Source organism: Nesoenas mayeri (assembly GCF_963082525.1).
Source record: "Nesoenas mayeri genome assembly, chromosome: 13".
NCBI lineage: Eukaryota > Metazoa > Chordata > Aves > Columbiformes > Columbidae > Nesoenas > Nesoenas mayeri.
In genome coordinates this window covers 9,477,439-9,504,735 of record NC_137550.1, presented here as the reverse complement: position 1 = coordinate 9,504,735, position 27,297 = coordinate 9,477,439, and the positions used below count along the sequence as shown (strand labels likewise).

The 27,297-nt window shown below is 36.7% G+C and overlaps 1 protein-coding gene across 5 annotated transcripts in view; it reads left to right on the top strand.

The window, feature by feature from the left end:
- The window catches only part of LOC308045206 (phosphatidylinositol-binding clathrin assembly protein-like), a 31,978-nt gene extending 4,962 nt beyond the window's left edge, over positions 1-27,016 (top strand). The window contains exons 2-22 of one of the 5 annotated variants that reach the window (XM_080352348.1): positions 3,276-3,418; positions 4,805-4,880; positions 5,672-5,774; positions 5,953-6,046; positions 6,149-6,260; positions 7,318-7,424; positions 8,044-8,085; positions 12,948-13,033; positions 13,741-13,864; positions 15,611-15,747; positions 16,056-16,159; positions 16,887-17,033; positions 17,502-17,561; positions 17,656-17,766; positions 18,648-18,764; positions 18,871-18,901; positions 19,388-19,508; positions 21,610-21,666; positions 21,996-22,103; positions 22,679-22,733; positions 25,607-27,016. In XM_080352348.1, coding sequence (XP_080208474.1) covers positions 3,276-3,418; positions 4,805-4,880; positions 5,672-5,774; positions 5,953-6,046; positions 6,149-6,260; positions 7,318-7,424; positions 8,044-8,085; positions 12,948-13,033; positions 13,741-13,864; positions 15,611-15,747; positions 16,056-16,159; positions 16,887-17,033; positions 17,502-17,561; positions 17,656-17,766; positions 18,648-18,764; positions 18,871-18,901; positions 19,388-19,508; positions 21,610-21,666; positions 21,996-22,103; positions 22,679-22,693 — 1,895 coding nt within the window. In that variant the 3' untranslated portion in view covers positions 22,694-22,733; positions 25,607-27,016. Of the gene's footprint in view, positions 1-2,467; positions 2,679-3,275; positions 3,419-4,804; positions 4,881-5,671; positions 5,775-5,952; positions 6,047-6,148; positions 6,261-7,317; positions 7,425-8,043; positions 8,086-12,947; positions 13,034-13,740; positions 13,865-15,610; positions 15,748-16,055; positions 16,160-16,886; positions 17,034-17,501; positions 17,562-17,655; positions 17,767-18,647; positions 18,765-18,870; positions 18,902-19,387; positions 19,509-21,609; positions 21,667-21,995; positions 22,104-22,678 lie in introns of all 5 variants that reach the window. The other 4 variants (XM_080352350.1, XM_080352347.1, XM_080352349.1 and 1 more) reach the window with 4 other exon arrangements.
- Positions 27,017-27,297: the final 281 nt, after the last annotated feature.

Genomic DNA, 27,297 nt, shown 5'->3' with positions numbered 1-27,297 from the left:
TAAAAGTTGCCCTGAGTAGGTTTATTAAAGAATATTTTTAAACTTGCATTTTTACGATACAATCTGAGGAAAGTCCAGTTTTGGCCTATAAAATGCCCTGAGACTTTTTTTTCCAGTTGTTCATTCTTAGCTTAGTAATTTAAAGATATTTCATTTGCTTAGGCATGTGTTCTTTGATATTGCCAACTGTGGCTTATGTGTTAGTGCATTCAAGGAGATTCTGAAACTGAAGACCGCAACTGTGCTAAGTGCCCTCAATAAAAATTGTCTTCAGCATGTGTCTAATGTGCTTGGGACTTGCAGCTCACTCAGGTTCTCTAACCTCAAGCACAGCTTGAATTAGGCTCTGAGTAGCCCCACATATGTGAAATATTTCCTTTGAGTTGCTGTTTTAAAATGGTCAGGCTCACGTCATCTTGTAGAAGCAAGTAGCACACACTGGAAAACCTTACTAGTGCTTTTACAGAATTATTGGAACCACACTTTTCAATCACATGGAACCACATTTGTGGAACAAAGCAGTAACCTGAACTTCTCAAATGCACCAGAGGTCTATCAACTCCACTCTGTTACTTGACAGAAGACTTGTTTTAGTCTTGTGTACCAAAGCAGAAGGCGGTTGCTCCCTTCTGAAGGTAGATATCTAGATGGCTTTTTGCAGTAATAAACCTTAATGATGGCATGATAAGTCAAAGGTTTTTTTAATAGATGTGGGGCTTAAGGGGATGGGTGATCAGTTACAGCATTTAATATGGTTGATAACAGTAGGATTTCTGTTACATTATGCCTGAGCAGCACTGTAAGGACACAATTTATATCAGTCTTAGACATAAGTATATGCGAGGCATCTCCCGGGTGTTCAGCATCATCTTAGGGTCTACTGGAACATCTGCTGGTAGACCTTAGCTTGAGGGAAGGTGACAAGATTGAAATATCTCTGGAGAGTGTGACAAAATATGAATGAAATTAGCTTGGGAAATTTGACTTGAGAACAGAAAGTTTGTTTGTTTTAACCTGGATTTTTCCCTCCTGCTTTCATCTGCTATTTCGTAATCGCTCTTCAGATTGAAAATCTTCAGTGAAAAATTAAACTTGCTTTGTGGTCATGTGAAGGAAAAGGACTTTGTGCAGAAATATTTTCAATAGGCTGTCTGTGTGGTCTTTGACCTCAGCAGATCAATGGAATTTCTTTAACTATTACCTAGTTAATGTTATAGATATTGCTGTGTATTGAGTTTGTGGGGGGGTTGTTGGTTGGTTTCTGTTTATTTGGTTTTATAAAGTGGAAGTAGGACTTGTAACAGTTCTGTAACATTTCTGTGCTGCTTACAGACACATTAGTTACCTGAAAAATACTGAACAAGATCTAACATCAGTGTCTTTATGATACTTACTTATAAACTGATTTGATTTAGGAAGACTTATTTTCCTTAATATGTTTTGAGTAGATGAGGCCGTTGAATTAAAATTCACATTTTCTCTCTGTATAAATTCTGGAATTGAGATTCAATTTGTGTGGCAGTAATTGTCTATGGACTGTTTGAACTTCAAGAAATTTTAAAGTACTCCTTAATGTGACACAGCTGTGAGTGGTGAGCCGTGTCTTTCAAATCACTTGCTTTTTGAGCATCTTCACATTTGTAAATATTGAAATATTTTAATACTACTCAACAACAGGATTTTGATGCATAGCTTGCTTAAAACTTCTTCTCAGAGCTCTTTTTGTGCAGTTATTTCTGTGGTTTTGTGTGCTACTAATAAGGATGAAAGTTTTCATCCCAGCTTGCTTGTTTTCTACATATTTGGAAACTTTTGACATCAGAATGAAATTAGTCACTTGTTAAAATTTGCATTTTATAGCTTTCTACCTCAACAAGATAATATCTAAAACTCTTTACTCTGTTAAAAGTAAATTATTCTAAACAGCGATCCTTAATCAAAAGACTTTATGTTCTTAATAAACAGATCTTTAATTAAGATATGTGGCTAATATATTCAGTGCATTAGAACAGATATTAATTCTAAGTGCAGTATTTCTAGCAAGTATTTTGCCCTAAACTATCAACATGTGATCTCTAAGTTAGTGTTTAAATTGCTTATAATAATGTAGCCTGTCCTCTACACACTGCTAACAAGGCAAGTAAGTTGGCCATCTCAGTGGTGTGGACAGCTCAGGATTCAGTTGTTGCTCAGCTTCCCAAGCGCTGCCCTGGAAGTTGTTGCACAAACCACAGCAATAGCGATGCTGCTCTGCAACCAACAGACTGGTTGCAGGCTTGCCTTCAATAAGAGGCCACAAAGGAAGCTTTTCAAACTCCATGTTTGCTTTGCTGTCCTTGCCCAGTCCTCAAGGTGTACTTTGATCACACCTGAGCCAAATTTAGCTCAGAGAGAGAATAAATGTCTAATGTGTATGCCTTGAGGTGAGAATAGTCATGGACTCAGTTCTTTGCTTTCTTCTCAGCAGGTGCCTTCCCTGTCTTTCTCAGACTTTTTTCCCCATGTAGCCCCTGGAGCCTGTTCTGGTTTTGTACCAGTGCTCAGACAGGAGACTCGAAGTGCTCTGTCTCTGACCTCCTGAGTTCTACTCTTGAGTTTACGATCAGTCTTGGACACAAAGAGCTTTTTTTATACAAAAGCCTGAGACCTGCCGAGATCCACCACAAAACATGCAGTAGGTTGGTGATTAGGTTAACTGAGTGAAAAGATGCGTAGATGTAAATTCTTGCTCTTAATTCTTATAAATAAGAAAAAGCCTTATTATAGGTTTGTAGCATCTCATTTGCTGTCACACGTGTCAGTATTCAGGCTTAGGTCGGAGGCATGGATGTTTCAGCCTTTCCTTGCTTCACTGATTGTCTTTGTATTTTTTTCTTTTTTGGTCCCATTTTTTGGTCCTTTTTTTTTTTTTTTCTTTTGTTAGATTGAGTGACTTCAGGCATTGGGCATCCAGAGGGTCTGCACTGGCTTTTGGGCAATAATTTGGGCATAGAGTTTCTACTGGAGCAGGTTATTGATTGCCGAGGTATTGGGACTCCATAAAATTATTAAAATGCCTTTGAAGTTCATATGTGGAGTCTTTCAGTAAAATGCTGTGAATTTGAGCAAGGAATGTAAAATAGCTCAATTATTTCTTAAAGAAAGAACTGAAGTTGATGTTTCCAGTATCAATCAATTCTCAATGTAAAAATACAAAATAACATGATGATCATCTTCGAGCATATAACTCTTTGTAATGCTTTGTTGTGTTTTTTTTTTTTTTCCATTTAATTTAGATCTAATACAGTGCACAAATGAAATGAATGTGAATATTCCACAGTTGGCAGACATGCTTTTTGAGAGAACTGCAAACAGTAGCTGGGTTGTAGTGTTCAAAGCTCTAATTACAACACACCACCTCATGATGTATGGAAATGAGGTAAGACGTTAGTTCTGTTAAAGCCTCTTTGACTGTGTTTTAAAAAAAAAATTGTCACAATCTATGAAGGTAGATATGTACTTCAATTTTTCAAAGGTCTTTGTTTTCCTTTCTGATGGCTGTGGAGTGCTTCTTGAAAAAATAAAATGTTGCCTCATTATTTCACAATACTGACATAATGTGTTTGCTATTTAACTGCAGGTATCTGGGTTGGGCTGTGAAGGAATAATGAGTGACCTTTTGAGAATAAATGCTTAAAAACTTCTGATGAGCATTACTTCATTAGGCTAGCGCTTATCAGTAAGAGCACAGCAAAAGAGTTGTTGGCACCCCATAAATGTGCAGCCAACCCATTAGCAGATAAGAATACCTATTAAAGAGGGGGAGGAATATGGTGACTAGAATATTTGATATTGCAAATCATCATCTTATGGGCTAAATCTCCTTATGTTGTTGTCATTAACATTCCTCTGAAACAGGTTTGAATTGCATTTAGTTCACTTAAATTATATCATCACTATTTATGAAAAGCTTCTCAGACAATAACATGGTGTTAGAAATTTAGTCCTTCCTTAAAACCTAAACTTTGTCTTGGTCAGGTGACAATTTAGTCCTGAACTTGTGTGTGGTCATTCTCCTAATAAATGACTGTTGGCTACTGGCAATATTGAAATGATGATTTTTAAATGTACTGCTTCCAGCCCTAAAAATGCTCTGAAAACTTAGTGATGCCTCCTCTCTCCAAAGCTCTGTGTACTTAATTGCAATGATCTTTAAAACATAATGTGCTCTTTCTTAACACACTTCCCCAAGTTATTTATGTGCTTAAATTGTATTGTTAACAAACAAGAGGCTGAAGTTAGAGGATAATATAAAGTAAAATTCGCTGCTTGGAATTCACTACTTATTCCAAGTATAAAGCTAAACTGAACGCTGCAAATCAGTTTTTATATTTTACTCTCTCTTATTCCAATACAGTTTTTAACTAAGCCTGTCTCCCACTTCTACAGCAGCAGTAAAGCGATGCAAACCTTGAGAGCCTGGATAATGCAAGTGTTTTTTCTGTTTAGTGTTTTCCAGCTTGTTTGTTCTAAACTACAGAGTTAACCTAAGCAGCTTCCTCTAGGATTATTAGTCTTTTATTGACAGGCAGGGATGTATTTTTATTTAGTTTAAATTTATATTTTTGCCAAAAAGAATTTTGCATTTCAGAGGGTTTGCTAATCAGTAGTTGCAAGTTTTCCATTACATTTTTTCCCTTTTAACTGATTTCTGTTGTTGATAAAGGTTACCAGAAACAGTTACAAGGTAAGTGTAGTTTTCTTGTAACGTGCTTAAATGTTATGACTCTCACAAAAATATTCTCAACTTTTTCTTCACCAACAGCGCTTTATCCAGTATCTTGCATCCCGAAACACTTTGTTCAATTTAAATAACTACCTGGACAAAAGTGCCATGCAGGGTAAGGATCTTTCACTGAAGGCATTAACTACCGCTTTATGTGCTCTGATAGTGCCTGTATTGGTATGTTATAGGAGATAAATGACATTTAAATGAAAGGATATTATGATTTATATTGAACGAGGTACCTAACAACCAAGAATGTAGGCACAAGGAAAGTGAGATTCTGAGTTACCTAGTTGAGTGCTAGGAATTTGTCTGTAGTGTATGTGCCATGTGCATACACAGCTGTAAATTTTAAGACGTGAACTCAACGCTGACTAGAATAAACCTGATGATTGTTAGCACAATGATCTATTTTTGTCATTGCATTTTAGTGCCTCAGGAGTAGATGTTTACTGTTAAGGTGCATGGAATGGTAACTAGGATGTTCTATATAAATAGTCAGAACTCCTCCAAATCTCTGAGAAGTCTTCCAATTGCTTGCTGATGGTAGAAGACATTTTTGGGTTTTTATGTGGTCTTGGAGGCATTGCAGATAAGCTACCAAAGTAGGGCATTTTACTAGGAATACATTTTTAGTCTTGATTTCAAGAACAACTTAAGAGCTGCTTGGTTCTTGCCTAACATTTTAATGTGTTTATTCTCATAATTGTAATGAATGCTTTCCTAATCTTAGCAAGTTGGGAAGAAACTGTAACGTTACATCTCAAGGTGAAAAACAGTGAATCTCAGTGCTCTGGAAAGTGCCTTTGAAGGGCTTTTTATGCAAATTGATGTAAAAGAGACTGGTAGGAGAAGAAGCAGCTGTATCTCTTCAAGATGTCTAATTTATAAATGCTTAACTTGTAGGCTATGATATGTCTACCTTCATTAGACGATATAGCAGATACTTGAATGAAAAAGCACTTTCATATAGACTTGTAGCAGTTGACTTCACCAAAATGAAAAGAGGGTAAGACTGTTACTGCTTTTGTTTGGTCTTTCATGGTGGGAGGGAGATACCAGTAGTTCTTGAGCTGATCATAGGTTGGTATTTGTTTTGGCCCTTTGAAGCAATATAGTATTATTGAAACAACATAATATGCCGAGGTCTCTGGGTAACTTGTGAACGTGTATCTTCTGCTCTGTAGGATAGATGGAGTGATGAGAACCATGAATCCTGAAAAGCTTCTGAAAACCCTCCCAATCATACAGAACCAGCTAGATGCACTCCTTGATTTTGATGTAAGTACTTTAAGCTTGGTGTTAGGTAACACTCTTATTTTGAAGTGAGAGTTTAATTATACTGTTAAATACTAATTTAATTTCTTATTGTTTTCTACACAGGCAAATCCAAATGAACTAACAAATGGTGTTATAAATGCTGCATTTATGCTCCTCTTTAAAGATTCCATTAGACTTTTTGCAGCATACAATGAGGGGATTATTAATCTTTTAGGTATGTGAGACTTTTTTTTTAGCATTTGAACTTTTGTGAGAGATATTCAGAGAACTACAGAATATAGACAATATCTGACTGCAATTTCCTAATAAATAGTTTCTGCTCCGTTTCTATTAAATTATACCTGTCTTGGTTTCAGTGGCAGCTAGCATAGGCTAAACGTACACTGCTACCTAGAAGAATACATCTTGAAACAGAAGTTGAGGTGAGAGGGTGACTGGTGAGGTGAAAGCAGAGATGCCATAAATGTGCAGTGCATAGCCTTTGCAACTGGACTGTAAAAGTATTAGTGAGATACTTGGTATTTTGAGTATTTCGTGTAGTCACAGTGTGACTGACTTCTGGATTCCCGTACTTTGTAGCTTGAGTATTCACCTTTACCTGGTACCTGAACCTACATGAGCCTACTAGATAATCTGCAGGGGTTTTTGTTCAAGAGTGATAAGCTCTTAGCAAAGCCTTATGACTATTTAAGCAAATTTGTGAATGAAAACATCTGATCGGTCTGTTCTGTTAATACATTAGTTTTACTCGATGAAATATCTATAAGTATATAGAAAAAATGAAGGATGTGGTTGATACTCCTTTTAGTAGGTTAGCTCAGTGTACGTGCCCCTTCAGTAGCCATTCTCATGTCTTTTGGATATTGAGACCACTTGCAAACATCAAAATGTATTGATACTGGGTCTATAAGTGTAAATATATACCAGGAATATTTTCAAGTGATAAAATAATTTGCCTCATTGCCAGCTAAAAAGATGACTTCTTGAAAATATTACTCATAATACCTAATTTAATAACGGCAGTGATTCACATCCATGCTTAGTCAAGCTTTGCATTGTACTCTAATATATGAACTAGAAAAATCAATGTTTTTCTTTTTATTTACATGAATACCTGACAACTTTTGTAATAGATCAACTTTAATATCTGAATAGCTTTGAGTTACTCCTTTCTGTTCTCTGAAGCTTGTATCAAATTAACTTTTATAACACTGTGTCAGCTTTTTGCTGGGGAGCGTGTTATCTTACAAGAGTTTTATTTGCATCCTCAGAAAGATATTTTGATATGAAGAAGAACCAGTGCAAAGAAGGCTTGGATATTTATAAAAAATTTCTAGCCAGAATGACCAAATTGTCAGAATTTCTCAAAGTAGCAGAGGTAAGTAAGTCTACACCTATGGAGAGCATATAATTTAGCTGTATGTACTGGTACAGTAGTCTATATTCATAAAAACAATTTCAGAAGCAGATTAATGTTTGCTTAACCTCACTGTACAAGGAATTACTCTACAGATAGATATTTTAACAATTGTATAGTATACATTCATTAACATGAAGTGAGATTCTTTGGTATCCTTTAGTAAACTTTCTGAAGTGTTGTTATAAATTTCATGAATAGTCCAAAATGAATGGTTGGAATGGTATGGTCTATTTACAGTGCTTTCCTTTACTGTAACTGCTAAAAATGGAGAAGCGGTTCCAGTAAACAATGTGGGTGTTTCTAATGCTCCCAGTAAATATTTCTGAAGGAAAAAGGCTGGATGAAAAGCTGTCTTTGCTTTGAGATGCAATTCGATGCACTTGTGATTTCTAAGGTGTGTTCCTAGTGAAACTCGTAACAGTTCAGAAAGTTATTAATATTCATTTTGAAGATCTTAGATTTTATGTAACATTCAGGCATCACTTTTTTTTTTAATTTTCATTGCCACTGCATGTAGTAATGTACTTTTTTCTTTTTCTTTTTCTTTTTCTTTTTTTTTTTTTTTTTGTAAACCCAGCAAGTTGGAATTGATCAGGGTGACATTCCAGATCTTACTCAGGTCAGTGTACATACATTGATTAAACCAATTATTTTATTCTTTGCATTTTAAAAGTTGGTGTGTATCATAGTAATCATTCACCTTGAGAACGTGTTCTCTTCTATGTACTTATAGATGGGAAATATGTATGGTGACTTTTTCCACGGATAAAATGTACTCAGTACTTGGTGGTTTACAGCTCTTACTAAGTTGTGGGGTTTTTTTTATGATTTTCTGTGAGTTTTATTGCTTTAAACAATATTTTTCAAGAACAACTGTTTATCACAGAGGATTTACTGGCATGTAAGCCACAAACATCTTGCCATGCCTTGAGGCAAACCTTCCATTTCACTGTAATGTAGTGTCCTCCAACACACTTCAAGATTGCAGTTATCTAGTTCCATCAATCATTATTTCTTTCCAGTGAGCTCTGAATAGATTTGATGTTTCTATATCTGCACTTAACGCTGGCTTTGATACTACTCAGTAGTATGACGGAGATGTGCAATAGAAGTTGTGCACTGGAACATTTAGTCTAAAAGGTGGAATGCAGGGGAACACCTTCTAGTGAGGATAAGTTGAGGGGCAGAAAGGAGGTGAGAAAGATGCTTTCACCTGGTAAATGGCAAACACTGATAGGCCACAGAAGGGCACAAAGTTGTTCTTTGCAAGTTCCTTCAGTTCATAAGGATGTTGTGTTTCTAACCTAGGACCAACCCAACATGACAGAGGTATTTGGTATTCTTTCTGTAGTGCAGGGTAACCTGATGGATAGAATGAATGGCAGTCTGTCAGGAGACTTGGGCAATAAACTGCAGTGCCTTAGAGGTCTAGAGTACTCAAGCTGTTTAAGTGGAGTCAGTGTGAAACACTTAACATCAGAATGATTTTGGTTGGAAAAGACCCTCAAGATCATAGTCTGACTGCTAACTGAACTCTGGCACTAAACCGTGTCCTTAAGAACCTCATCCACACATCTTTTAAATGCCTTCAGGGATGGTGACTCCACCACTTCCCTGAGCAGCCTGTTGCAATGCCTGACAACCCTTTCTGGGAGGTAATAATTCCTAATTTCCAATCCAAACCTCCCCAGTGCAACTTGAGGCCATTTGCTCTTGGGAGAACAGACCAACACCCTCCATGCTACAACCTCCTTTCAGGTAGTTGTAGAGAGTGAGAAGGTCTCCTGACAGTTAAATCTGAACAGATACAATCTAATGTGTAAACTTTTAACAGTCATGTCTAATCCTATGCTACCTTCAACCCTTAAATTTCATGAGTTAATCATGCATAAATATATCTACTAGTAAAAATTTGCCTAAACTTCATCAGTGTCTCTTTAATATGGAAATCAAGTCTAAACCACAAATGTCCATTGTCAGTGTTTTTCATTACTTCTTGCTTTCTATCTGAAATCATACATGTTTCAAAGTACAAATCTCTAATACTTGCTCCTAGCAATTCATATTAACCTCTTTAAGAACTTCTAGGCCTTTGTGGTAGGGAAAAAATAGGACTGTAACCAGTAGGGTAAGAACAGCTAATGAGTGAAAACAGTAGTTTGATGTTTTCTGTTGGTGTTTGATCTTAGTGTCATACTATTTTGATTAGTACTGCAGTATTCAGCTGTTCTGTATCATGCTAATCAAATTATACTAAAGTCTGAAGTTATACTTCACTGGCTTTGTGTGCACTTGTCCAGTTAAGTGGATCATTATAAGGCTCTTCAAAACAGGTTTTTAATTACTATTTACTGAGAATAGGGGATTTAACTCCATTTTGCTGCTTTTTATATATGGAACTTTTGGTGAGCAAAACCCTTTATCTACTGTTCTCACAACATTTTTTCTAATAACTATTTTGTTTAAATGCACTTAGAAATGACAGGCAGTTCTGAGCTGTGGTACTAGATGGCAGCATCCTGTGTATTTTGGCACATTCAGTGCCACTGTTAAGCATCCCACTTCCATAGTAAATGTCATGGCATTTAATGAGTGGAATAATTGTACATCAATTTTGTGCCACTTCAAAAGAATTTGATAAAGTTTCTTAATACTAGGATTTCACAGAAACTTAATTTTCAATGTGCTTATATTTCTGAAATATGTTCTGACAGGATCGTGTCCTTTTCTTCTATTCTGGTCTACCATATTCTATTTTTTCCAAAAACTATGTTGACGTTTCTAGTGTATATTCTTTTCTGGGATTTGCATATTTCAGAGTTTCCTTAGACTGTTCCTCACAGTAATGGTTTTACCTCTATAGAGGTTTTTTATTACTGCTGGTCTATAACTATTTTTATTCCTTGAATCTAATGTTCACACTACTGCCACTTTTGCCAGTTCCTATAAAGCAAACTTTTTCCTTTGTAGGTGCCCTGTTTCACAATGATGGTGCTTACTTTCTGTTTATAGCTATTACTGTAGTTCATGAATGCAACTGGGTCATTTTCGTCTGTATGGATGTTGGTCTGTCAGATGTCTTTGGGTGGGAGGAGGGAGGCTGAGTCATAAAATACAGCCTTTTCCAGTTCATAATGTCTGTATTAGCCCGGGTGTCTAGGATCTGTTCACTCAAAATTTCATCTCTGTTTTCTTGACTGCCTACAGCAATGAAAAGGTTCAGAGAAGTTACTGGCTTGTTGGGTTTGGGGTTTTATGGTTGAGGGGTTTTGTTTAGAGGGTTTCAGAAGCAATAAGAATAGAATATACATTTTCCATGCAGGTAAGTTTTAAGTTTTAGAGTGGCCTTGGAAAAAAAAAAAAAACAACAAAACAACAAACAAACAAAAACTTACAAACAAACCAAACCAAAAACCACAAAAAAACCCCCTAAACCACAAACTATGAAAACCTTTCTGGAATTAGGGCATAGTCTCCTGCTTTTAAGATTATCTAGCTGAGTCATGCAATGCCTTTTGCAAACTGTTGCTCCTCCTGCAAGGTAAAGCTATGGGTTTTTTTGGTTTTTGGTTTTGATTGTTTTTTGTTGGTGTGGGTTTTTTTGGTTGTTGCTGTTTTCTTGTATTTGGATTTTACTTGTTTATTTTTGGGGATGGTGGTGTTTTGGTTGTTCTGTTGGGTTTTTTTTTGTCCCTGATACCTTTCTGGAAAGGTATTTCAAAATGTTCCCCCTTGTGGTTTAGCTGCCTAGTTTAAATTCTGAATTTATTTGTGACCAGTTGTTAAGATAACTACACTGTCTTAGCTTACATAACTCTATTTATAGGAAGAAATATTAACTCAGGCCTCAACTTGAAGACAACCAGTTTTATAGAATTATTCTAATTGCTTTTCTTTGCATCTCTTGTATCTTGAATTGGCCTTTGTTGAATGTGGGAAGCTAGAAACGTGCTCAGTATTTCAGAGGGGAGGTTGCCAAAGCCTTTTGTGATTAATATTTTCTTCTTTCCAGCAGATGCTCTGGTCTAGCTTTTGCTACAGAAGGGCTAGCAAGGGCAAGCTTGTTTCTCATCCAAGCAATACCTGTCATATTTGTTTGACCTACTGAAAGTTGGGAAGTGGTAAAAGAGGCTTAATGTCTCTGAAACTCTGCCAGATGAGGAGGGCTGAGCTGGCAAGTAGGTTAAACCTTTAGAGGTCTGTCCCCTTCATCTGAATCTCCAGTAGGATTTATTTCATTTGTTTTATGGAGTATGGACTATGTCATTAAAAGCCAATGTGGCTAGAATAGCAAAGCAGTGAACTCTTCCAAAAGTGCCAGTCTAATTATTTTGTTTGATGGAGTTTGTTTGTATAGGGCACTTTGGAGAAGTCTTAATTCCTACTGTGTAATCAAGATAAGTTCAAATTTATTCTGAGCTTTGAAGCTGTTTCCTTTGGTATGGAAGAAATCTTTCTCTAGTGGATAGTGGAAAGAAGGCAGGTTATGACTGGCAGTTTATGATTGGCACGTTTTTATTGGTTGCCGTAGGAACCAAAGCAGCTCTGGTGTGCCTTAGTCTGTGTATTTTACACTTGCTCTTTTCTGTTACCTGTCAGTTTAAAATCTTTGTCTCAGGTACTGAATAGAAGCGCTGTGGCTGTGCTCTCAAATGTTTCGGTAAGCTTGTGAGTATTGGTCACCTACAGCTCATTTAGGATTCCCAAGGCTTAGCTGGGGTGTCCAGTGCCTGACTTCCTGCTGGATTTAAGTGTCGAGAAGCCTGGTTTTCCAAATCTTTATTGCTTTACAAACAGCTTCATGTTTGAAAACTTCTCATGGATAACGCTTTCCTGGGGGACAAATCCGCCATAAAACAACTTTATTTGAAATGGTGTTGCTAGTTTATAGTGTTTCAGGCTATCAAAGGATTTGGAGTAATTGAGTCGGTTTATTGTGTAGTCATGTGTTAAATAGCTACTCAATCTACAATAGTATTGTTGGACAAGGTTGAATTTGAGTGCTTTTTGTATCAAACCTAACATTCTGCTGTAGTCAAGTGTTTCTGATTTAAGCCTTTGACTGTAAATATTGGAATGGAAAGGGAATGGCTTTTTGTTGTTATCGGGGAAAGGGGATCAGAAATGCAAAGGTTTCATTTTTGTACTTTGAGTTTAAGGGAGTACTGCTTAATCAGCTGTGATTATTGGATTAATCTTAAGGTAACGAATACTGTTGCCAAAAACAAGAAGGCAACTTGTACACACAGCAGCAGACCTACTCTGGGGGAATCTTTACTTCATGTCTCTCTGGTGCTACTCTTTTATAAGAACCACAACGGGGTAGATGGAATTCAGATGTGCAGGATAGCAGCAGAACCCAAAGGCACAATTATTGATGTGTGGGGTTTTGTTTATTGTTAGTAGATGAGGAAACTAATCTGCGTACTAAACAATGATGTGTTGTGTAAAAGCAGTGATTTATAAGTACTTTACCTTTAGGCACCCAGCAGCTTGCTCGAAGCACTGGAACAGCATTTGGCTTCTGTGGAGGGAAAGAAAACAAAAGAAGTCTCTGCTGCCAGCAGGTGAGCACCCGATGAATTACAACGATGCCTATACTTAGTATTTGTCATCTCCATGCTAAGAATTTTCAAGATTCAGTCACTTGGTGTTCTCCTTGAATTTTATTCACTTCCAAATATATGAACAGTACTTCTGACTGGAGAGTGAGAGATCTCTCTTGGCATAGGCATCCTCCCCCAGAAACTTGGTGAATATTGATAAATGTATGCATGTAAGCCACCTTCCTGAGTTGCTGTCTTGCTCCTCAGATTTTATTTTTTTTTTCTTTTGCAAGTGTCTGAGGATTTGCTACCACAGTATTCTACTAAAAAGTATACTATATAGGGAATAACTTCTATGTTTTCTTTACTGTTATATGTATAATATGTACAAACAAGCTTTCTGTGCCTTTCTGTGTCACTTGAATGGAATAGAATTCCAGTCTAGCCTGCATGACCTCATAGGAAAAAAAGACAACTGATGTGTCTTGTACTTTCTAGTTCCTGCCCACTGAAGCTTGAGGGAGTAATCCTGTGTATTCATACTGCTTCTTCACCAAACCTCCCTCATTGGTGTGTCTGCTTTTCTGTACCAGAGTAAGGGGAGAAAAGACTGATGTGGAGGGGGAGTGACGCACAACTAGATAGGGCACTTGATGATTAAATTATAAATTATGTATACCTGACTGTTCGTCTTAATTAAACTTTTTAACAATTATTACTCTTTTTAGAGCTAGTGCCCTGTCCAGTGCTGTTTCCACACTTGCCAACACAGGAATGTCATTTAGCAGGATGGATGAGAAAGAAAAGCAGCAGGCATTGGAGGAGGAACAAGCTAGACTGCAGGCACTTAAGGTACTGTATTTTTTTACAACTTTGTATTCTGATTTTTTTTTTTTTAACCAGATACAGGTGAAAACTATGGCTTAAAATAGGGTATGGTAGAAGATCTCTCATCTTAAGAGAGGCCAAGGCATGAGTCTGTAGGATGCAGGTGTGATGGCTGCCAATATGCGGTGACCCTTCTACCAAGAGTATGATTTGAATAGCAGACAGTGGTTAGAAATAATTTATATTCTTTCTTGGGGTGTTATTTATCTCAAAGATTCACAAAATTAGTATACAATGCTTCAAGGTTACATCTCAGCAGCTGAACATACAGCATTGCTATTTTGAGACCGATTATTGGGTAGGAAGGAATTGTTTTTCCCCATGATGTACAGAATATGGCTTTAGTGTGTTTCTTCAGTCATGTTGCTCATAATGAGAATATACACTACAGTTCTATCCACATTATAACTGCTCTTATTTATAATTATATAACTGAGTTTGAAAAACTGAAATAGTAAATATTTAGGTATATTTTATGGACTTCAAATCACACCACATTTGAAAGAAAGTTAGCGTGTCTGTCTTACTTGGTTCCTTAAAGGACTCATCTACCTGTTGAGTAGTCCTAGTAACATCCCTCCCTAAAGGACCAGAATCCTGGTCCTTTAGGTCCTTTTAACCTGTTTATAACACTGTTTACTGAGAACACACAGAATAGAAAATCTCGAACAAGGCAAGATTCTTCTCTTGCTGAAAGCTAAATCTGTAGTTCTGCAGTGTCGCAGGCACATGCAAGTGGGGCAGTTGGGAATTTTTCTTTTGTTGCCTTAACATCTCTCGACAGACCTGAACAATGAAGCAACTCTGCTCATGTCATCTGGAGGCCACGTTATGGGAGCCTTAAAACTATTTGGAGTGTGAAAGTAAATTTTAATGGGAATGCAGAGTTGAGTTTCATCTCTGGAGTTATATAGGTCTGTTGAAGATTCTTTACTTTCCTGACTTGGTGTAAGGCATATTTTTCAAATCAACGTGAAGTAGGTTTTTTGCTATTAGACTACAGTCTTAGTGTGCCTTGCTGCCAGCTGCTGAACTGTTTCACTTGAATCTCGGCTAATGTTGTGATGTTGTTGCTTGGGTTTTTTTGGGTCAATTTTGGGTCATTTACATCAACAATCAGTTGATGTAAATTTCATTTATGGTGTGGGGAAGCTTGCAAGCTCACTCAATGTTTTATTTTTGGAATGTAAGCCGTATAAAACGTATGCCTGTTTTTTGACCTGTGCTGTATAAATGCGGAGGGAGTATCTAGAAGTAACATGGGATATAAAAATCTAGTTTGTTATTAATTTTAGGTTTATTTTGCTAGTTTAAGAGCAATACCCCATGGGTGTTATTAGGATGCACATCTTCAGTCTGACTTCTGAATGCCTTCTGAAGCAAAGGTCCATTAACCTGTTTGAGTGACTATGAAGGAGCCTAGAATGTGTAGCTTGACTAAAAGTGTTTGACTTCTAGACAGCTGTAAATAGTTTTTTTAAAAAACAATATTTAAAACCTCAATTCCCACCTTGAATTTTAAAGTCTTTTTAAAAACAAATACTCTTCTTTCCAATTTCAATCACCTTTCTGTTTTCAGGACTTTACAGAAGAATAACTGTTTTCTTTATTAAGACTATAGTTAAAATTTCTTCTTGGAAAAGGTCTTCTGGACCGAAGGGTTAATAAATTAATAAAACTAAAATGCAAACTGTGTACGTCATCTTTCAGGAGCAGCGATTAAGAGAGATTTCTGTAGTATCAAATTCCACTCCCACATCAGCATCCCCAAGCACCTTATCAGGAAAAAATGTGAATACCACTGTAGCTGTTGACCTCTTCGCCGTGCCAGCACCCACAACAAATAGGTGAGAGATACTTCCTTTGCTTTCTGAAGCAAGCAGGGATTACTGCATCGGACTGTAGCTCCGCAATCAGCTGCAAAGCACTGATCCTAGTTACTTCTCAAGTACTTTTCAAGAATAACCTCTTGCTGATGCTTTTCTGGTGTATTCATGGGAATTTTGATATCAATCAATAAGACATGCTTAATTACTAGCTTTGTTTTCTACCACTATTATTGAACTAGTGAACAAGAGCAAGTGAGATTGAGTGTTTGTCTAATGCAAGAATACAAAGCCTATCACATATCTTCATGTTTCTCTGTCTTATTCAGCATGCCCAACCTTTCTAGTGACCTTTTTGATCTTCAGCCTGCATTTGTTCCAACTGTGCAGAGTACTCCAGCTATATCGACATCGGCGAGCAGTGCCTGGGGAGGTGAGCTGATAGAATGATTGATTTATTTTTCCCAACACATAGCAGTAGTGTCAATGTGCAGTAGGTGCAATGATGGAGCTATTCAATAAAGGGGAGAAGTAGAAGAAATGTTACTAAAAATGAAAGTTAAATGCTGGGAAATAAAAAATCAGCAGATGTAACTGAAAAGATGATGGACTAGAATTTCCCCTCCATTAAGTGATATTTAATGTATTTTTTTTCATTTAAAACGTGTTAGTGACTTCAAAGCTCTTATAACAAAGCTATCATCCCCAGCTTCTTGGGCACAGTGTTCTCTGTACCCTCGCTCATCTCTCCAAAGAGTGATCTGGGTAGATGGCAAAGAAATGTCTTAAGTGCTAAAATAACACCATTGCAAGTGTTTAAGTAAGTGTAAGTATCTTAATAGGTGGAATTGATACCCTTATGTGCTATTTAAAAGGTAGATTCTTGAAGACAAAAATGTAACATCTAACTTTCTTAACTGATAAATGTTCTGTCATTTCCCCCTCCCACCCAATAACAACACCAGAATTATTTTCCCTAAATAGAGTTGTTAGGATTTTTATCTGAAGCTAAGAATTTGTATCTTTAATGGGCTGATCACTAGGTGGAATATTTACAGTTTGACTTTGTCTATAGGTTCTCATATTCAATCATTTCAGTCTGTTTTTTCTCTTCCATTATTTGTACTCTCTATTCTTTCCTTCACTTCTGCATCTGAAAGGTCCTTTCTCGTCCTCAAATGGTTGTGTTGGTTCTCCACCTCATCTGGACATCTTTGACATGAAGCCTGTTGAAGAAGCTGTAAAATCTACCACCCCTTTCATCAATTCTACTTTTCCCTCCAAACAAACGGTGGAACTCTTTAGTGGTAAAAAACCAAACCAAACAAAAAAAAAACAGCCTCATGTAATGTCTTTACAAGTGGACATAATAATGCTCATGAACTGGGCCATGTAATCTTTTTGTGGTTTGAACCGATCTTCCCTTTTTATTAACAAGTGGAAATAGTGCATTAATTCCAGATGTAGTAAATTATATGTTTCTTTAAAATTTATTGCTACAGGTGAAATATTATTTTGTTCAGATTGCCCACCCTAGACATCCTAAGACTTTCAATGTTGGTGGAATTTTTGCTGATTTCTTTCAAACCACAACCTCCTTTCTCTTTTGTGATGGGGAATGCAGGAGTTTCTTGAGCTTTTCAAATTTGTTAAATAAAAAAAATCCCTTTTTATTACTAAAAAGTCTTAATTTTTAACTGCAGACTTAATTTTTGGGTCCTCTCTTCCTTTTTCTCTTTTCAACTGATCTTATTTTCTTCTCTCTCTTTACAAAGATGATTTTAGTGGTCATAAACCCACGTATGCTTCTGTGTATCATCCTCTGACTGTTGATGGTAATTGGATTTTATTCTTTTTAACTTTCTGGTTTCTCTGTAATGACTAGTATTACTCCATCCATGTCTTTGATTACTCTAAACTTTTTTTCAGGTTTTTCTCTTCATTCAGCTCCTCCAAGTACCACCTCTTCAACAATTAATGTGGACTTTGATGCTGTTTTTGGAGGAAAATCTACAGCACCAGAGTACAGGACTACAACGGGTAAAAACTAGTTTATGACTAATTTATACCCTACAGGCAACAGTTGCTTAACAATTTAGCACAATTGCTATTGCAATTCAAAGTTTAATAATTTTAACACATTTGCAAGCTGATTATAGGGCTGATGACAAGCAATCAGTTAAATTGTAGTTATTTACTTTAAAATTAGCTTGGGCTAATCTCATATACTGTGTAATAATGGTTTCCTCTCTTTTTGGGGGAATGAACTTTGAATGTGGCCCACCGGATCTCTCTTAATGGGTAAGTTTCTGTTGAACTGTTTTCAGTGCTTATCACTTCAGTGTTGGCTCTTGACGCATGATAGTGAGTTCCCTCTGACCTCATTGAGAGGTGTTGTACTTACAAAAACGCAAAACTACTTGTGTGTGTGTGTGTTGCTTGAAGAATAGTTGGGTTATGATCTTTCTCTTGGTTGGTGCTATTTTCCCATATATTCAAAGTCCTTATGAACATACAGCAAAGGAACTGTTGTGTACATTCAGGGTACTAGCAGAATCATTAAATTACCACTATATTGTGTTACAAGAACACTTTGAAACTATCTTTAACAACCGGTTTCCTCAGTTTTAGGGGAGGTTCATCTTAATTTAAAAATATAATGTTACTACTGAAATAAAACTAAAGATTCTAGTAGATTAGTAGCTACTATATAGTATTCCATAAAAAAATGAGGTTGAACTATGCTGATCTAAGCCTTAAAAACTTCCAGCATGTTGAACCTCCATACGTAAAAGTTCAAACTATTTAGCGTTCTATAAAGAAAATACCTCCCTGGTTTATGGATGTCTTTTGTTAATTGCAGTGTAACTGTTTTGTTAACAGTTGCTTTTTTGTTCTTTGTTTAGCTTTTAACTTTCTAGATGATGTTTTGCAACCCACAGTACCACCACAAAGTCAAAGAGCCACTTTAGCCAACCAGCAAAGCGGAAAAATTTTGGCAAATGACCTTGATTCTTCCCTTGCTAATCTAGTGGGAAGTAAGTGTGAACCTTTTAAATTTAACTGAAAACAAAACAAGCTGTTTCCTCCCTCCCCTCAAATTAAAAATACTTACGGATTTTGCCTGTTTCTCTTTCCCCACAGATCTTGGCTTTGGAGGAACTCCATCCAAAAAGTAAGGGCATATATGTACTTATTCTTGCATGACTGCTTGGTAGTCTCTGGGACAGTTAACCACCACTAATATGGCAGGAGTCTCAACGCTTGAAAGTAATCTGATGCCAAGAACAGCATTGAAACAGTGAGCATGTGGTCAGTCACCAAAACACGGTCAACCTTGACTTTTGAAGTAATTCACTTCAGTTAGTCTTCAAATGGCTGTATTTTTATTTCAGTGTTTTTATGAAGCACTGTGTTAAAAAAAAGGAATCTTGCAGTTACATAAAATGCTGTTAATCATTGTGCTTAAAGTACAATAACGATAGTTTACTTTTAATGCAAAACAGAACCACCAGACTTCATAGGTACTGAAACAGAGGTCTCTTCTACCCGTAGATTTCAGCTGTGTGCATGTGTTAAGGCATGTTTTGGTTTTCCATTATGTTGTTGTTACTCTAGCTGTTGACTCTTTGTGAAAACTAATAATGCAGTTTCATTTTAGATCGGATATGCAGTGGACCCAGCCTACAGAGAAAAAACTTACTGGTGGAACAAACTGGCAAGCAAAACCAAGCACAGCAACTACATGGAATCCTACTCCTTTACCCACTATTCCACATATGGTAATTTCTGTATTATTGAAATCACACTTCATTTTAGCAAATGCTACTTTTCTACTTGAATTAACTTAAAAAGATAGCAAAGGCTCTCTGGGACATGACTGGGGGCAGGGGCCAATGCTTGTTATGATCGCTTTGCAAACTGAATGAGGCAGAGATTTTAGTATGCTTGGTTTCCCCTTGCTGTCAAAGTTGTCCATTAGAAACTTAAATAATTAGCCATTCAGTTGAGATATATCTCAGTTCCTAAGTTCTTTTGGAATTGAAACAAATGACCCCAAACCAGAACATTTCTGATGTACATATTTGAGATGCTCCTACCCTCCTCCTATGCACACACGCATGCACCTTGAAGAATCCTAAGAATGTGTTTCAAGGGCAAAACTGCTGTTCCTTCCAGTTTTTGCTCCTTTTTCAGTTTTATCACATGAAACACTGCTGCAATCCCTGCAAGGCACCTGAATTATCAGGTCAAGCAGTACTTTGGACTTTTGATAATTCTCAATAGCAACTTCATATTTTTAATACACTACTAAATACGAAGGGGAAGCTTTGTACTTATGTAAACTACATTTTCATTTCTTGGAGGGATATTTGTAGGCAACTGACTTCCTATGCTTTAAAAAGAGATTTTTCATTTATCTTCTATTCATATATATTCATACAAATACAAACTACTTATGAAATACAGCTACCTTAGAGGGAAGTAGAATGTTCATCTTGGTTATACGTACAACTAGGGTAATTGCCACTTTTGCTATGAATTTCGGACTGCTGTCGGACTTATTTTCCCATAAGAATAGCTTTACCTCTAATGCCTGTTTTCCTCATCTTACATGAGTATGCTCATTCAAACTTATCAAAGTTGAACAGAATATTAAATCCAGTGTTGGATTCAAAACCAGACTCAACAGTTCAGATGAGAGGATGTCTCAGTTATATAGCACTTTTATGTGAGACTTCTGAGACCACAAAATATTTTTTTATCCACTCATGATGCTCTAGAACATGTTACACTTGAGTGCTGATGCCTTCTTATTTTTAAAAAATAAAGGGCCCCTTAGCATACTTTGGTCACTGTGGATGTGATCATGCTTAATCCTTTCTGGTCTAAGCATTTGTGTACTTCGTGCCAGGTATCTGCTCACTCTTTCGCTGGGAATTCCAACAATGAATGATGCAAAGAAGTAGCTCAGCTAAGCACATCTTTAAAATTAGTCCCCAGTACTGGAAAGGTCAAACTGTCCTGGCTAGGTCTGTGGCATTTGGAGTACTAACCCTTCAATGTGTGTATAATCTGCAGACTCTTTCATAGTGAAATATTTTAGCTAGCACTCCATTTTTAATATAATTAGCACTACTTAACAATGCATGGCAACATGAAGTGCTTGCATCACTGTGCCTGTGAACATAACCTGTTAAAAGCTATTACTGGCTTAAGATACTCTTCATTTTTTTTTTTTTTCATATTGTGACATGCTGCAGACATCAGAAATTAGGATGTGAGCAGCATTTACCAGACTAAACATCTTTCACAGTTTGCTTCTTAAGCTGGATGGTCACTGGCTTCCTTGGGGTTTTTTATGCCCTTCTCACACATAATGGGAGGAAGAAGGAATATTGCATGATGTGGCCTCTAAAAGCTCTTCACACAAATGTTTATACAAGCAATATACTTAAATCTGGCTAGATGTAGTAAAGTTTATATTTTTGCTCTAAGTCTTACTAGTGGTAACCTTCTAGGCAGGGAGCCTACCCAAGTTCACAGGCATAGTTAATGATGTTACTGTCATTTCACTTTTTTTCTTCCCACTTTAATTGTTTTAATACATTAGTTGAGCACAGTTACAGACAGTTATGGTACTGGACTTGAATCCATCCCTTGGTTAGAATTTCCAGTTCTAATTCCTCTTAAATAATTTTCTGTCCTTACTCCTTTTGCTGTGCCAGAATGGAGCACACTATCCTGGATATGTAAGTCGATTTCTTGTAAATATGTTGGTTATTTTAAATATTGAAAAATACATATTTTTTTTACCGTTTAATATATATACTAGTATGCATGAGGTTATCTGAAATACATTAAAATTTTCTTGATTTGAAGGTACCTGCTCCGATCACGTACCCATTGACCACACCTCAAGTGCCTGTATATGGAATGGTAAGAAATGTGGTTTGTATTTCTGAAAAACCTACTTGTCTCTCCAATGTGTTTCATGGCAGGCATTGTTATGCTCAAATCATCTTGCAACTTATGTTTTGTTTCATAATGTCAGTATGTGAAATATGATAGCTTTTTCACAATGTGCATTGGAAGAGATTACTCTAAATTTTATACAGCAAGTGTTTTTAAAGTCTTTGACTTTACTAGGACAATGTGTGTGTCTATATGTTTATTTTCTACTATACTTACAATGAAAAAAAATGTATCTTCTAGAATGACCTTGAATTTTATATACCTGTTTTGTGGGTTTTTTGTTTTTATAACAGGTACCTCCTCAGATTGGAGCTGCTCCTTTGATGGCACCCCAGTCAATGATGTATACACAGCCTGGTCTAAGGCCAACAAATCCTTTTGCACCTGTTTCTGAAACTCAGGTGAACTGTTTTCTTTAATCTTGAGAGCACATTGAAACTCTAGTCTTGGTAAAAGCAACCAAATGTCTCATGAAGGGCTATTCATTCCTGCATCTGGAAGTCAGGGCTCCTTCAGTCAAGAGCAACAGCTTTTGCTGGCAAGGAAGCAGATTCAGATGGTGAGACAATGCAAATATAGGAAGCAAGGAAGTAAAAATCAGATGTAGTGGCTAACTCCTTGCTGTGTCAAGGAAAAATGGGAGCGGTGAATATATGTAGAATTTAGACTTGCTGTGACATTAGCTGGATCCTTGGTTTGGTCATGCTGACTAGAGCAGTGGTGAAAGCTTTCTGAAGGATCAGATGATGGGGAAGTGAAAAAGGTATGGGCAAGAGGTCATTCAAGTTGAAGAAACTGTGTACTTCTGTCATCCAAATATGCTGGTCTTAGTGTTCTTTGGGGATTTTTTTTGAAGTGCCAAAACCTATAGTCTTAACTTGCAAGTAACGAGGCAGTTGAACAGATCCATGATTCTAAAACAACGGGAAACCATATGTTATATAAGTGGCATTAATATGTAATCTCTACTTCACAGATACAGTTTATGTAGAGCCGCCAAAGCAGCAAGATGTGAGAACAACCAAATACTGGTAAAAAAAAGACGACTGCATTTCAGTCTTTCCATGATGTATTCCTGAACAGGGCAACTGTTTCCTTCCCTGTATAATACAATATGATTTTGAATTGCAATGCTTTAGAGATTCTTGTTTATAACAGTCACTGCAGTATGAAGTCATGTTTGTTCACTGATTTATTTTTTTTTTCTTTTTTTTAAAAACCTGATCACCAGAATTGTATTTTATTGAGATTAACTCAGAAGGTGCAAGCTGGATTATCATCTTGAAAGCTCAGAAGAGGGGTTACGTGATTGCTTTACAACCTTACTTATTAGTGGATTACCTTAGGAAGTTAACTGAAGATGTCAAAGCTATTTATTCTCTCCATAAATTCTGTGGCTGTCATAACCAAGACACAACACAAATGAAATTGAGCAATAAAATTTTTATGTGCTCTGATAAATATTCTGATAGATCAGTGCTTGCATTATCATAAGGCAAATATTGTGTGAAATCAGACAGCTTTTTCACATTACAATAGCTTATAGTGATTTGCAGACTTTATAATGTGAGTTTGAAATGCTGTGAATCAACAAGATAAGTACATATTATATATATAGTAAAAATAATAAATGGCTCCATTGGTATGTCAGTGTTACACAGGTAGCAGAAAGAGCTGGGCTCTCATCTGGGCTGAAAGTCTGTGATGGAGTAGGGGAAAAGAGGGTGTTAGAGAACAGCACGTGCAGCCTCCAGCAGGTGACAATGGCCGCGCTTCCATTGAGTGTCTTCTCTGCAGGCGGCATCTTGCACAGGTCAGGGAAGAGCAGCTTTGGGAGCCAGTGGATGTAGGTGTCCCCGCTAGCAGCGAGAGCAGTTTGAAAATCTTGTTGCTAACTGCAAAAGAGGCAAGATATCAAATTTTTCGGGTTTGTTTTTTAAAGTCAATTAGGCCAAAAGAAGCAAACCTTGCAGTAGTGCTGACACTTGTGAACTGGCAACTATCTTGAAATTATCCAGCTGTAGAGAATAGCTTGTGCTGCTTTTCTGAAACAAGAACCTAGTTGTAAACCATATAAAAGTAATTATTTTTAAATGTGTAAATAAGTGCAAACTTTTAGATAATCTTTTCTTTAATGCTGCAGTAATCTTTTTCTTCTACAGTTATTTCAAGGGAAAAATGCTATATTATGAAATCCGGACTCCTTTTTGAGAGGAAAATCTTTTAAATCAACTAATTTATGAAGTATGCTATTCATGATGGGTCAGATGGCTACACACTTCTGGCATGTCTTTTATATTTAACAATCTTCCTCCAAAACTGAAATTGGCTATGAAAATGCCAGTATTTTTTTTAAAGATAAGTCATTAATAACAAGTCAATGGAATTGGGAGCAACCTTTCCAGAAGTTTTGCGACAGAATACAATGAAAAGCTGTCCCGTAAAATGACTTCTACTCATGATTAATATTAAAGCTGAGTTTTCAAAAAATGAATAGTTTTCTATTGTTACAATAAATAGATCTCCAGAGTAGCATGTTTTTTTATCCTTTTGGGGAGTCTGTAGTTGCAGAAATATCTCTGACTCTCACTGTAAATGCAAATAGGCCTGAGAATCTTGTCAAACTGTCCTGCAGAGAACTTCTAAAATACGGCACTGTCCTCACATTGGGAACAAGCCTTCTCTTTTTCTGTCCAAAGAGTGCAAAAGTAGTATATCTTAACCCTATGGAAATATGTTTGCCAAGTGAAACAACTAGAAAGAAACAAAATGAAAACCCACCCCCCAAACCTTGGAATCTGTAGCCACCAACTTCCTGGGAAATGTAACCTTGCAGAAATTTAAAAGTCAAAGTGTCTGAATGTGTATTGATTTGAAAAGAATTTTGACCAGTATACAGCAATATAATGTTCAAGTTTGAATTACAAAGGGCTTAAGCTTTAATCCGCCTTCACTGGGTTAAACAATTGTACAATTTTAAGCCAATGAGTTCTTCAGTGCCTATAGTCACATGTGGCATGGGAATAGATGCCATTTAGATTGGGTCATTGTGTTGAGGGGACTGTTTATTTGAGAAATAGTGAATTCCATTGATTTGTTCAGCACTGAAAAGTTGAGTTCAGATCAGTACATCTAGTACTAAATGTCTGGGCATTAGTGACAGAGCTGAGAGTGCTACAATCAGGCAGTTTCTAGCACTGTAAGCTGTTAGGACTCTTTCTCATATGAGTTGTATAAGTAATAACCCATTATTTTAATAAAATATGCAAATAAATGCCTGGCAAACAGTATATATTTGTTATAACTTTATTGCAGAGCATTCTGAATATCTGGAATATACTTTGCTCAGAAACCGATCTAGTACTAGGTATAGCTTGTACTACTTCCGATTTGCTCTGGGTTTTTTAATGGTTCTTTGCAAAGCTGTCTGATACCAATTTATTTAGTATTAAAACAGGAGAAACAGCCACAAAGTACATCCTAAAAACTTTATAAGCTACCTTCTTTTTTAGTCTTGTTCAGAATGTTTGATATGTTAAAACACGGCTTTCAGATTTATCTGAATGAAGAAAAGATTGCTTTACACACTCTCTCTGCACAGAAGTGCACAGGACTGCATTTTGCCAACCTCTTCCTTGTGCACATATTGGAAATGCAGAGTACTGTGTTCTGAATAACATTGTTCGTGCATGAGAAGTAAAAACCAAGGACTTAGGATGGTGTCAAGGCTTTTATGGCTCAGAACTTGTTCTCCAAAAAACCATCTTGAAGACAAAGGTTGTTCTTGAGGGTGACTCTAATAGCCCCAAGAGTTGCAAATAGTAGTTGTGATGAGTAAAACACTGAAGAGAGATGTATATAAATGTGACTTTCCTTTTTGTTTCTTTCCAACTCATTTGGTCAGAATCCTGTCCTGAATACTTCAGAAAGCAGGTAACTAAGATGTCACTCCATGTTTGTCTGAACAAGGAGGAAGACTTGAAGTGTGCTGTGCACTTTGTGTTATTGTAATTTAGTGGGTCATTCAAGCCGAACTGTTGGGACTTCGTGCTGCTACAGGGAGGCTGTCTGACTGGGATGTACCACGAGAGAACTTCTGGGGAGGCTGGAAAGGTTGGACTTGAAAGTGTACCTCTCTTTGATGCAAAACCGGGGTTTTGTAATCTCTAGATGCAGCTTGACTTTGCCTCCAAGAAGTTACAGAATTTATTATTTTTTTTTTTTAATTTTGGATACATGTAGTAGATGAATCTCAGTTCTGTTCACATAGTGGTGGAATACTTGTAGGTGAAAATAACAAATGGACTTGAAGAAAAAAACAACAAACGACACACACACAAAAGTCAACAACAAACAACTTGTGACTACGAGATTGAATACAGGGTGTATCCTCATTGGGTTTTTTGATGTGTGGCAGGGAGGGTGGGGTTACAATTAGAATAGCATGCACTGTGGATCGGTGCTTAATTTGTACATAAAAAGGAAAACTTTGTTTAGGGTAGTTTGTATTGTAAGGACAACATCTAAAGGCACTGTGTATCGGTCATTTATTTCCATTTAAAAGATTATATTTTTGAGCAATGGAAACTGTACATGTTCTCATTTATACATTGCTGATAGCTAGGAATATAGAAAACCTGTTGCTATTACTCTGAAGATGTATTTGACTTGTCATTGGTATATACATCACTGCATCACTACTTTATGCAGATTCTCATGATCATTTATTTAAAGAGACTGTAGTAACTGGTACAGTTGCAGCAGGAATTGTAACATCAAATCTTTCAGTATATCTCAAATGTGTATCTTTGTGATTAAGTTTAATCCTGTACCAAATGTTTGGCTGGAATTTCGTTTTGGAGCAATGACAAAATAGGTGCTGGAACAGATTTCCCTCACCCCAACCCACACTTTATTTATTTAATAGGTCTTGATTTGTATGTTATGTTTTTCCCCATAACAGGTTTGTGCCTTTTATTGGATATTTATTTAAAACAAGCTACTATAATTTAGGTTGTCCAGGCTTTTTTTTCAGATGTATTCTTGTACAGCTCTTCCTTTCCATGAGTTCCTTCATTTTATAAGAATACAGAATGTGTGGAAAATATACTAGCCACAAACTTGGGAAAAACTTTGAGGGTTTATGTTCTATGACTTAATAATTTTTTAAAACGAAGCCTAGGCATAAGACTGGCTGTGATATTTTAATTGTGGAACTTCACAATTTGTTAATATACAAATTGTTTGTTTTTTAGAACTGCTCATATCCAATTATTTGATGAAAAAAGTTTTGGAAAAAAATAAACTTTGGCACATGCAAGGTGTGTGTGTATGTGATCATTCTTGAGCTTAAGGTTTTCTGTAATACTAAGAGCAACAGCTGAACCAGGATGCTTGATTAGTTTATTACTCTTCTGCATTTACATTTAATATAGTATTACACCTTATTTGCAATACCGGTGTGGCTAAGCTGCTTCAGCTGACAGGTTCTCCTGTGGTGCGGTTTGCTGTGGGAAGCAGTGCCTGGCTTTTCCTGTGCGGGGAAAGGGGGCAGCTGATGGCCACTGATGGAGGGGAAGGCACCAAGCTGTTCAT